General features: G+C 46.4%; 1 protein-coding gene across 1 annotated transcript in view; it reads left to right on the top strand.

Annotated features, from left to right (window-relative positions):
• Positions 1–12,775, top strand: part of LOC128054652 (feline leukemia virus subgroup C receptor-related protein 2) — a 58,062-nt gene that overhangs the window by 41,734 nt on the left and 3,553 nt on the right. The window contains exons 5-9 of the mRNA XM_052647297.1: positions 1,158–1,261; positions 10,433–10,543; positions 11,325–11,430; positions 11,580–11,691; positions 12,278–12,333. Of these exons, the coding sequence (XP_052503257.1) occupies positions 1,158–1,261; positions 10,433–10,543; positions 11,325–11,430; positions 11,580–11,691; positions 12,278–12,333 (489 nt within the window). The remainder of the gene's footprint in view (positions 1–1,157; positions 1,262–10,432; positions 10,544–11,324; positions 11,431–11,579; positions 11,692–12,277; positions 12,334–12,775) is intronic.

Below are 12,775 nucleotides of genomic sequence, written 5' to 3' on the forward strand. Positions count from 1 at the left end.
TGGGGAGGTGGTGTGGTGTGAGCTCCAGGATTTGGAGGGAGGCGGTCTTAGCCCCAGGTCTGGTGGTTCTCAGCGGTGTGAGAGCTGGTTAGCATCGCTGAGCTCTCATTCTCTTTTCTGCAAAAGAAGTCTAGTTATTTGTTGAAAGATTAATTTAATTTTATATTTTTAAAAGACTGATTTTAGAATTAGTAGAGCATAAGATTTATATGTGTAAATAGCATAGTGCCTGGCAACTTAGTAGGTAAACGTATATACACATAGAATCACCTATGAAATCAATTAAGTTGTGAAATGTGGGCAAGATTTAATTTTAAAGTCTTAGTTGCTCAACGGAAAACAGGTTGCAAATGTCTCCAGAACTAGGGAGGATTAAATACTGGGAACTGGACACTGAGTATCCTGGAGTTGGGATGTCAGGCCCAATCCTCTTTCGGAAGGTCAAGGGTCTCAGCTTGGGAACGGTGGGCCACCATGGGTGAGTGAGTGTTCCAGTGTTGGAGGTTGACAGGTCTGAGTTTAAATCCTGCCTCTGCACTTAATAAAGGCCTCATGACCTTCAGCTGGTAGGCTAATTTCAGTGTGCCTTGATATCTTCATCTGTAAAATGGGGAGTATTGATTCTTAACCTCCTGGTGGGCAGTCAGGAGAATTAAATGAAATGATGATATAAAATCCTCAGCATGGTGTCTGGCTCTTAATAAACACACAAACATATGTAATGTCGTCTTACCTCTAAAACAGTGATAACTGGAAAAAAAAAAAAGCTTAAGTATGAAATGTTTGGATATACATATTTCAGTTTTTCCATCTGTGAAATGGGAATAACGATAAAGGGTTCCTATGAGGATTATGTTTTTGAAAAATCTACCTAAAAGTGGTTTCTAAGGATAGAATTCGTTTTCCCCCAGCATCCAGTATCATGCACCCACACCCAGGGTTATATTATATTATATTAGGAGAAGCAATTATTCTAGGATTTCCTCCCCTAGAATTACTGGCAGCTTTTTACAGCTTGTCTTGTTCTTCTGCTTTCTGAGAATTGGCTGTAGTGCCACCCCAGTTACTTGCCTTTACCCCTTTGCCTCCTGGTGACTGCGCCCCATCAGATGTCTTGTTCCATCCTTGAGTGATCCTTGGGGCTATGGTTTCCCCAGGGGGAAGAAGTGAATGCTGGAAGAATCGGCCTGACCATCGTCCTTGCAGGAATGCTTGGGGCTGTGATCTCAGGCATCTGGCTGGATAGGACAAAAACCTACAAGTAAGTGACTCTTCCGCTTGGACTGAATTGGAGACCCATGTTTTGAAATGACATGTTCAGTAGGAACGTGGCTGCAAGGATGTGATTGCAGCAGCTGGGGTCTGAGTGGTCAAGGAGGCAGTTCAGATGTATCTTCTCTGGGGATGAGGAGGTGGTTCCATTGCCAAATTCCCATGGCTTGCTCATGGACCCCCTGGGGTTGACCAGGGTGCTCTGTGCTTCCAACAATTTTCAGTGTATTAGCTTGCAGTTGCTTCCATGTCATTGGTAAATATTGTGATATGGTTTAGTCCCGATTGCCCAGTGCATTTCTAAGAGCCACTAAGATTTTAGTGGATTGCAGGCTAATCCAGGATGCTTACTAAAAATACAGATCCCTGGGCCCCATTCCTCATGGAAGTCAATTCAGTAGGGGAGTCTGCATTTAGAAATCAACCCAGATGCCTTGATTCAGTCGCCAACCTTGGAGAAAGTGCTCTGAAAACAGAGGCTCAACTTGTGTCTGTCCCGGGCTCCACATCCACTGGGTGCTCAGTTAATGCTGCTCAGTGAGGCAGCTGCCTGGGCTGTCCTGCGCTGGGCAGGGGAGTATTCTGGGCTGCTTTGTCAAGGCCTCCAAAGTTCCCAGTGTCTGGAGGCAACAGACAGCGGCAGACCTGTTCTCTGCACACAAACCCGCTTCTGTGAGGCTCTGGTCCGACCAGGGCTCCCTCTGGCTGCCCTCATCAAAGGCCAATTGAGGCCCTCCCTGGGGATGTGGCTGCCTGGCTGGACAAAAGGAGGAGCCCGGCTGGATCTGATTACCTCTGGTGGAGCTGGGCTACTGCCTCGTTTCTGCCATATGCCAATTGCTTGCTCCAAGTAGTAAGGACTGGACACTGCAGAGTCTAGCTGACACGGTTCCTAGTGGCATTTGATCAGCATCCTGCAATCAGCAGGGACATTCTTCTTTCTGCTCCACTACTTGGGCAGAGAAAGGGTGGGGGAGCTCTGTCTTCTGGGCATTTTGGTGCCTGTTCCTTCTCCCTGAGGATCCCAGATGTGTCCCCTTTGGTTTGGAGACAGGAAATTGGATGGTCAGGTCCATTTATGTCTGGCTGAGGCTACAGATAGTTTTGCAGACAGGCTAGTGGTTTAAGATGGAGAAGGCAATGGTAACCCACTCCAGTACTCTTGCCTGGAAAATCCCATGGGTGGAGGAGCCTGATAGGCTGCAGTCCATTCTGGTCACTAAGAGTTGGACATGACTGAGCGACTTCCCTTTCACTCTTCACTTTCATGCATTGGAGAAGGACATGGCAACCCACTCCAGTGTTCTTGCCTGGACAATCCCAGGGACTGAGGAGCCTGGTAGGCTGCCATCTATGGGGTCGCACAGAGTCGTACACGACTGAAGCAACTTAGCAGCAGCAGCAGCAGTAGCAGCAGTGGTTTAAGAAGAAGCTGTGTGTAAAGAAATACAGCAAAAGGTGAGCTTGTGTGGTCAGCAAGGGAGATGGGTGTCCATGGGGCTGGGTTCTGCAGCAGGAGGGCCTGGATGCAGGGAGCAGGGCGAGAAGAGATGAAGGCCCTCTGACCTCAATGGCTGTTCTGAAGACCCAGGAGGGAGAGGTGTCCTTCAGAGGCTGTTGCTCATTTCTGAAGAGGTTTGGCCACCTCATGCGAAGAGTTGACTCATTGGAAAAGACTCTGATGCTGGGAGGGATTGGGGGCAGGAGGAGAAGGGGATGACCGAGGATGAGATGGCTGGATGGCATCACGGACTTGATGGACATGAATCTGAGTGAACTCCAGGAGATGGTGATGGACAGGGAGGCCTGGCGTGCTGCGATTCATGGGGTCGCAAAGAGTCGGACACAACTGAGCAACTGAACTGAACTGAACTGAACTGAGCCCACATCGTGTGTTAGTATTCCTGTGTGTGGGAGCGGAGAGAGCAGGATTTCTAATCTTGCATTTACCTAGTGGGTGACTTTGGACAAGTAACTTGACTGGTCTGAGCTCAGTTTCCACATTTGTCGTATTGGAGATATTCATATGCTTCTTTTTTCCTAACAGTTTTATTGAGATATAATGGACTTAAACTGTATCTATGTACAGCATATGGTTTAATTTACATACATCATGAAATCAACATCGCAAATAGTTTAGTGAACATCCATCATCATGTATGGATACAAAATTAAAGAAATAGAAAAAATTTCATGATGAGGACCTTTCAGTTCAGTTCAGTTCAGTCGCTCAGTCATGTCCGACTCTTTGCGACCCCATGAATTGCAGCATGCCAGGCCTCCCTGTCCATCACCAACTCCCGGTGTTCACTCAGACTCACGTCCATTGAGTCCATGATGCCATCCAGCCATCTCAACCTCAGTCGTCCCCTTCTCCTGCCCCCAATCCCTCCCAGCATCAGAGTCTTTTCCATTGAGTCAACTCTTCGCATGAGGTGGCCAAAGTACTGGAGTTTCAGCTTTAGCATCATTCCTTCCAAAGAACACCCAGGGCTGATCTCCTTCAGAATGGACTGGTTGGATCTCCTTGCAGTCCAAGGGACTCTCAAGAGTCTTCTCCAACACCACAGTTCAAAAGCATCAATTCTTTGGCTCTCAGCCTTCTTCACAGTCCAACTCTCACATCCATACATGACCACAGGAAAAACCATAGCCTTGACTAGACGGACCTTAGTCAGCAAAGTAATGTCTCTGCTTTTGAATATACTATCTAGGTTGGTCATAACTTTTCTTCCAAGGAGTAAGCGTCTTTTAATTTCATGGCTGCAATCACCATCTGCAGTGATTTTGGAGCCCCCCAAAATAAAGTCTGACACTATTTAAACTGTTTCCCCATCTATTTCCCATGAAGTGATGGGACCGGATGCCATGATCTTCATTTTCTGAATGTTGAGCTTTAGGCCAGCTTTTTCACTCTCCACCCTCACTTTCCTCAAGAGGCCTTTTAGTTCCTCTTCACTTTCTGCCGTAAGGGTGGTGTCATCTGCATATCTGAGGTGATTGATATTTCTCCCGGCAATCTTGATTCCAGCTTGTTTCTTCCAGCCCAGAGTTTCTCATGATGTACTCTACATAGAAGTTAAATAAGCAGGATGACAATATACAGCCTTGACATACTCCTTTTCCTATTTGGAACCAGTCTGCTGTTCCATGTCCAGTTCTAACTGCTGCTTCCTGACCTGCATACAGATTTCTCAAGAGGCAGGTCAGGTGGTCTGGTATTCCCATCTCATGAAGAATTTTCCACAGTTTATTGTGATCCACACAGTCAAAGGCTTTGGCATAGTCAATCAAGCAGAAATAGATGTTTTTCTGGAACTCCAGCGGGTGTTGGCAATTTGATCTCTTGTTTCTCTGCCTTTTCTAAAACCAGCTTGACCATCTGGAAGTTTATGGTTCACGTATTGCTGAAGCCTGGCTTGGAGAATTTTGAGCATGACTTTACTAGCATGTGAGATGAGTGCAATTGTGTGGTAGTTTGAGCATTCTTTGGCATCGCCTTTCTTTGGAATTGGAATGAAAACTGAGCTTTTCCAGTCCTGTGGCCACTACTGAGTTTTCCAAATTTGCTGGCATACTGAGTGCAGCACTTTCACAGCATCATCTTTCAGGATTTGAAATAGCTCAACTGAAATTCCATCACCTCCACTAGCTTTGTTCGTAATGATGCTTTCTAAGGCCCACTTGACTTCACATTCCAGAATGTCTCGCTCTAGATTAGTGATCATCCCATCATGATTATCTGGGTCATGAAGATCTTTTTTTGTACAATTCTTCTGTGTATTCTTGCCACCTCTTCTTAATAGCTTCTGCTTCTGTTAGGTCCATACCATTTCTGTCCTTTATCGAGCCCATCTTTACATGAACTGTTCCCTTGGTATCTCTAATTTTCTTGAAGAAATCTCTAGTCTTTCCCATTCTGTTCTTTTCTTCTATTTCTTTGCATTGATTGCTGAAGAAGGCTTTCTTATCTCTTCTTGCTATTCTTTGGAACTCTGCATTCAGATGCTTATATCTTTCCTTTTCTCCTTTGCTTTTCGCCTCTCTTCTTTTCACAGCTATTTGTAAGGCCTCCCCAGACAGCCATTTTGCTTTTTTGCATTTCTTTTCCATGGGGATGGCCTTGATCCCTGTCTCCTGTACAGTGTCATGAACCTCCATCCATAGTTCATCAGGCACTCTATCTATCAGATCTAGGCCCTTAAATCTATTTCTCATTTCCACTGTATAATCATAAGGGATTTGATTTAGGTCATACCTGAATGGTCTAATGGTTTTCCCTACTTTCTTCAATTTGAGTCTGAATTTGGTAATGAGGAGTTCATGATCTGAGCCACAGTCAGCTCCTGGTCTTGTTTTTGTTGACTGTGTAGAGCTTCTTCATCTTTGGCTGCAAAGAATATAATCAATCTGATTTCGATGTTGACCATCTGGTGATGTCCATGTGTAGAGTCTTCTCTTGTGTTGTTGGAAGAGGGTGTTTGCTATGACCAGTGCATTTTCTTGGCAAAACTCTATTAGTCTTTGCCCTACTTCATTCCACATTCCAAGGCCAAATTTGCCTGTTAATCCAGGAGTTTCTTGACTTCCTACTTTTGCATTCCAGTCCCTTATAATGAAAAGAACATCTTTTGGGGTGTTAGTTCTAAAGGGTCTTGTAGATCTTCATAGAACCATTCAACTTCAGCTTCTTCAGCGTTACTGGTTGGGGCATAGACTTGGATAACCTGATATTGAATGGTTTGCCTTGGAGACGAACAGAGATCATTCTGTTGTTTTTGAGATTGCATCCAAGTACTGCATTTCAGACTCTTTCGTTGACCATGATGGCTACTCCATTTCTTCTGAGGAATTCCTGCCCGCAGTAGTAGATATAATGGTCATCTGAGTTAAAATCACCCATTCCAGTCCATTTTAGTTCACTGATTCCTAGAATGTTGACGTTCACCCTTGCCATCTCTTGTTTGACGACTTCCAGTTTGCCTTGATTCATGGACCTGACATTCCAGGTTCCTATGCAATATTGCTCTTTACAGCATTGGACCTTGCTTCTATCACCAGTCACATCCACAGCTGGATATTGTTTTTGCTTTGGCTCCATCCCTTTATTCTTTCTGGAGTTATTTCTCCACTGATCTCCAGTAGCATATTGGGCACCTACTGACCTGAGGAGTTCCTCTTTCAGTATCCTATCATTTTGCCTTTTCATACTATTCATGGGGTTCTCAAGGCAAGAATACTGAAGTGGTTTGCCATTCCCTTCTCCAGTGGACCACATTCTGTCAGACCTCTCCACCATGACCCGCCCATCTTGGGTTGCCCTGCGGGCATGGCTTGGTTTCATTGAGTTAGACAAGGCTGTGGTCCTAGTGTGATTAGATTGACTAGTTTCCCATGGAAAAGAAATGCAAAAAAGCAAAATGGCTGTCTGGGGAGGCCTTACAAATAAGGAATTTGCATTCTTGTTTGGTTTTTGACATATTATTGACCTACTACACTAGTAGGTTAGTTCCTTAACACAACATAATGATTCAATATTTTCTAGGAATTTCAAAATGACCCCTAAGTTAAGTCTGGTTATGGTCTGTTACCATACCAGGATTTTATTACTCATTGACTGTATTTCCCACCCTGTGCATTTCATCCCTTTGATTCATCTGTTTTCCAACTGTATGTTTGTACCTCTTAATCTCTTTCACCTGTTTCTTTCGTCTCCCCACCCTCTCCCTCTGGCAGCCATCTGTGTGCTCTCTGTATCTATGAGTCTGTTTCTGACTTAATGTCTGTTCGTTTGTTTTGTTTTTTAGACTCCACATAGCAAAGAAATCATATAGTGTTTGTATTTCTCTAACTTATTTCACTTAGCCTAAGATCATTTGTGTCTATGCATGTCACTGCAAACGGGAAGAGTTCATTCCTTTTTATGGCTGAAATACATATGCATGCATACCACATCTTTTTAATCCATTTATCTATTGATGGGCACTTAGATTGCCTCTGTATCTTGGCTTTTGTATATAATATTACAATGAACATAGGGGTACATATATTGTTTTGAATTAGTGTTTTCATTTTCTTGGGATAAATGCTCAGGAGTGGAATCGCTGGGTCATCCGAGTGTTCTGGTTTTTCATATATATGCATATAATTTCATTTACTTTTGGCTGAGCTGGATCTTTGTTGTTTTACAGTCTGTTCTCCAGTTGTGGTGCATGGGCTTGTCACTGCAGTGCTTTCTCTTGTGGCGGAGCACAGTCTCTAGAGTGCCTGGGCTTCAGTAGTTTCCGTTCTAGAGTTCAGGCTCCATCAATGTGGTGCACAGGCCTACTTTCTCTGCCCCACGTGGGATCTTCCCAGACCAGGGATCAAACTCATGTCTCCTGCATTCGCTCGTAGATTCTTTACCACTGAGCCAGCAGGGAAGCCCCGGGGTGTTCTATTTTGAATCTTATTTTTAGAAATCTCCATACTGTTTTCATCGCAGAGAAGGCAATGGCATCCCACTCCAGTACTCTTGCCTGGCAAATCCCATGGGCGGAGGAGCCTGGTGGGTTGCAGTCTATGGGGTCGCGAAGAGTCGGACACGATTGAGCGACTTCCCTTTCACTTTTCACTTTCATGCATTGGAGAAGGCAATGGCAACCCACTCCAGTGTTCTTGCCTGGAGAATCCCAGGGACAGGGGAGCCTGGTGGGCTGCCGTCTATGAGGTCCCACAGAGTCTGACACGACTGATGTGACTCAGCAGCAGCAGCAGCAGACTGTTTTCTATAGTGGCCGCGCCAATTTGCAGTGCCCACCAGCAGTTCACATGCCTCTTTTCCGCGTGCTTCTCGGCCATCTGTGTGTCTTCTTTGGAAGAATGTCTGCACAGATCCTATGCCCACCTTTCAATTGGGTTTTTTTTTCCTTTTGATGTTGAGTTCTATTAAATCTTTGTATATCTTGGATATTAACTCCTTATAGATACATCTTCTCCCATGCAATAGATGGCCTTTTAATTTTGTTGGTAGTTTCCTTTCCTGTGCTAAAGCTTTCCAGTTTGATGTAGTCCTATTTGTTTTTGCTTTTGGTTCCCTTGCCTGAGGAGACATTTCCCGCCCCCCACCCCCACCCCCCAGAAATTACTAGGACTGATGTCAGTGTACTGCCTATAAATTTATTCTAGAATTTTTGTGGTTTCAATCTTAAATTTAAGTCTTTAATCCATTTTGAGTTTGTTTTTCTGCATAGCGTGAGATAGCAGCTGAGTTTGATTCTTTTGTATATAGCTGTCCAATTTTCCCAACACCACTTGTTGAAGAGTCTGTCTTTTCCCCATTGTATGTTCTTGCCTCTTTCATCATAGGGTAATTGTTCACAAAAATGTGGGTTTATTTTTGAGTCACTATTCAGATCCATTGATCTATGTGTCTGTTTTGTGCCAATACCATACTGGTTTGATTACAGTAGCTTTGGAGTACACTTTGAAATCTGGAAGAACTGATGCCTCTTGTTTTACACTTTCTCAAGATTGCTTTGGCTATATGGAGTCTTTTGTATTTCCATACAAATTTTAGGATTATTGGTTCTAATTCTGCAAAGTTGCCATTAGTGTTCTGACAGGAATTGCTTTGAATATGCTGACTGCCTTGGATTACACGGTTTAAAGATTTTTCTTGTGTCCTGAGATACGCTAGTGTCACTAAAAACTTGCCTCTTGGAACTGCTTTTCTTGTACCCGGAAGAGTTTGTATTGTGTTTTTGTTAATTTGTTTCCAGGTGTTCTTTTTTTTTTTTTTTAAAATTTCTACTTTGACTTCTTCAGTGACCTAGTGGGTGCTTGGTAGATAATTGTTTAGCCTCCATGTTTTTGTGTTTTTTGTAGGTTTTTTTCTCATTGTTGATTTTTAAAATATTTTAAAATTCCTTTTTACATTAAAAACATTTGCTTATTTTTTAATTGAAGGGTAATTGCTTTATAGAATTTTGTTGTTTTCTTTCAAACATCAAGATGAATCAGCCATTCTCATAGTTAATTTCTAACCTCAGTTTTGTGATTAGAAAAGATGCTTGATATGATTTCAGTTTTCTTAAATCAGTCATACTTTTCCTGCAGGGCTTTTGTAAGGGTTAATGAAATACTAAATATATGTAAAGTGCCTAAGAGAATCTCTGGCATCCAATCACTGCAGTATCAGTCTGACGTAAGCACAGTATACACAGCCGGCCCCACCGTGTTTCTGGCTTCAGCAGAGATGAGGGAAGGCTCTGAGCTTTCGTGGTCTGAGTCCTGATGCTCGTGGCCAGAGTGCACAAGCAGGTGCCTTGTGGGTCCCTGGCCTCAGTCAGGAGGACAGGGAGAGGGGCCAGTCCCAGTGCAGGAGTCAGGGCCACAGCAGTCCTGAGGGGCAACCTGGGGGAGAGGTGCATGGAGGGGCACGAGCAGGGTGAGCCCGAAGCAGAAGCCAGCACTGCTGGGCCTTCTGAGGGACCAGCAGAGGGACATGCACCCAGCAGGGGCGCAGCTTTCTCCCTTGGGCTTTGAAGTCAAGGGCTCGTTCAGGGCTGGGGAATGTTCTCTCAGCCGCACTGTCAGGAGTGGAGGAGTTAAGATTCAGTGGGGAAAGCTGTGCTGCACGTGTGCAGGTGGCAAGAGGAAGGACTCAGAGATGACAGAGACTCTCACAGTCAGGGCCCTGCCCAGCACTGTCCTGGGGTCGGGGGGCGATGCAGACTAGCAGAATGGGCTTCTGGGGTTGTCCGTGTGCCACTGACACCTGACCACAGCTGATGTGTGCCCCCCCCCCCTTTTTTTTTCTTCTGGTGGAAGGAGAAAAGGAAAGGGCTGTGTCCCTGCTTGTGAGATGCGGCCAGTCCAGGTGCAGTGTTTACTCGCTGAGACGTTTCTGCAGGAGAACACATGTGCTACAAGATGGCTTCACACTGTCCTGGTCTGACCCTTTGTAACTGAGCACAGTGTGATCACTGGTCCGGTGTCCATCAACCTCATGGACAGAAAATTCTATGAGAGTAAATAGCACACAGACGTGGGCTTGCTCAGCACTCAGCAGTTGCCCAATAGATAGGAAGTGGGATGGAGGAAAAGAGGAAGGAAGGAAAGGAAAATATCCTGTTAAAGTCTGCAGTTTATGACTCAACTTCATTGCCTCTGCTTGTAGGGAGACAACTTTGGTGGTCTATATCATGACTCTGGTGGGCATGGTGGTTTACACATCTACCTTGAACCTGGGACACCTGTGGGTAGTGTTCATCACGGCTGGCGCAATGGGGTAAGTTGTACTTCAAACCTACTTAACTGGAAAGCACCATTCATGCTTCCAAGACCTACTGACATCCTAGGATGCAATAGGGATCTGCCGCCTCTCATTGACTTCTGTAAACGTGGAAATGGCCAGAGGTCATGTTCACTCATAAGACCTCAAGAGGCTGCCTGGAGCACCCAGGCCCATCCATGCTGTTGGGATGGATTATGTCCTTCATAAATCTCTGGGAGGCTAGGAAATGTTTAGCGTCTTTGTGAGCTCTGCCTGGGACAACATGGGGTCACAGTAAGTACACAGGCCTGGGGATCAGAAAGGGTGGGTCCTGAGCTCACTGTTGCTGTTTATTAGATTGTAGGCACCGGCCTACTCACTCTGAGGCTCAGTGTCTTCATCCATAATTGCAGATGAGTCGCCTCCCTTGTGGAGTTTTTGAAAAGAAGGAGAGGATTAACAGATGTGAAAGCACCAGGAAGTGTGGTGCAGTTGTAAGAGATCAGAGCTGGAATTTTCTAGACCTGTGGTATGAGAAAGTATAGGAAATGGTGCCGCTTCCACAGGGATCTCTGCTCAGCTTCACCTCTTGTTTATTTTCCTATGGATGGTATACATGAGGGTGTGTGAGCGTGTGTGTATATAATGACCACCTAGGGGGTGGCCTGATTTTCAAGGGCCTGGCATGTCTTGATGGGAAGAAACAGAAAAAGGAGTTGTAGGGCAGGAGCTGGGCACCCTTTCTTCTTTGCTCCAGAATTTCTCCATCACCTTGTTTCTGTGATCTGGCCTTCAGATTCTTTATGACTGGCTACCTCCCACTGGGGTTTGAGTTTGCCGTGGAGCTGACATACCCGGAATCAGAAGGCATGTCGTCTGGCCTCCTCAATGTGTCTGCCCAGGTAGGCCTCTCGTTGGGTGGTGGCACCGGAGCCGTGGGTCTGTGTTCCCCGCCGGGCTTGGCAGGTGCAGGCGCTGCATTAGGGCAGCTCAGCTCCCCATGGGCTGCTTGGCTGGGCCCCTGTTTCCAGTCTTCCCCATGTCTTTGCAGGTATTCGGGATCATCTTCACCATCTCCCAGGGCCAGATTATTGACAACTATGGAACCACGCCTGGGAACATCTTCCTGTGTGTCTTCCTGACCCTTGGGGCAGTGCTCACTGGTGAGTCAGGGCTTCAGGACAATGTGATGCTCTGACTGTGCCTGAGTTTATGCTGTTGGCAGTTTGGCACCCAGTGTCTTCACTGATCATATAGCTAAGGGGCTCATGTGCAGCAGGGCAGACGACAGGGCTCATGAGGAGGTATCTTTGGCAGGCAGCAGCATATTTTGTTGGAATGAGCTTCAGTTTTGGTCCCCAAAGACCCTTGTTGGAACCCTGCACTGTGACACTGACCTCCATAGCTCTTTGACAGTGGGCAAGTGGACCAGCCTCTGGAGCCCCACTTTCCTAATCTGTAGAATGGAGACGGCTATGAGGCTTGGAGCACTGTGTGCAAACTCCCTGCAAATATCAGGGGTCTATGCATGGAGGCCACTGTCATCACTGGCTTCTTCCTGTCTGGCACAGCAGTGGTTCCCAGGCTCTGTCAAGCTGGCTGGTGGAACCTCCAGATCCCTGGAAGGTCTGAAGGAGGTGGGATTCCCATGACCCTTAGGAGAGTAAGCGCTCCCTCTCGTGGATGAGCTTGACCATTGCTCTGCTAGATAACTTTTTGTTGCCTTTCTTCTGTGTCCTTGAACCTCAGCATTCATCAAGGCAGATCTCCGGAGGCAGGATGCAAACAAAGAAACTCCCGAGACTGTGAGTATGTGGGGGCTGCTGGGCCGAGACGTGGGCACAGACTTTGCTGAGGCTGTGGCACTGGGGGGACGCGGGGGGAGCGCCCAGGGGACTGGGGTTTGTGAGAGCCGCTTAGCATCACACACGTGGGGACAAAGGGTTTCCTCCGTGAGGCTTAGCCCCGCTTTTCTGCTGCCCTCTCTGGGTTTTTCTGCCATTTCCTTCCCTGCTCCTGGCCTCCCTGCTCTGGTCCCCAGCGCTGGGCCCTGTGTCACAGTCTGTGGAGCAACACCCACCCCGGGGTCCTGAGACAAGTCCTGAGGCCCTGGCTCCTCTCCTTTCAGCCTGGGGTTCATGAACAGAGAGGAAACGTGGGGGGCTGGCTCCTCATTCTGTCATAGCGGTGGTGGCCCCGGGGCAGTGGGTCTCCTGGCATGTGGCAGGCCCTCAGGAGGTGCCAGGG

The sequence above is a fragment of the Budorcas taxicolor genome, chromosome 10, assembly GCF_023091745.1.
Source record: "Budorcas taxicolor isolate Tak-1 chromosome 10, Takin1.1, whole genome shotgun sequence".
NCBI lineage: Eukaryota > Metazoa > Chordata > Mammalia > Artiodactyla > Bovidae > Budorcas > Budorcas taxicolor.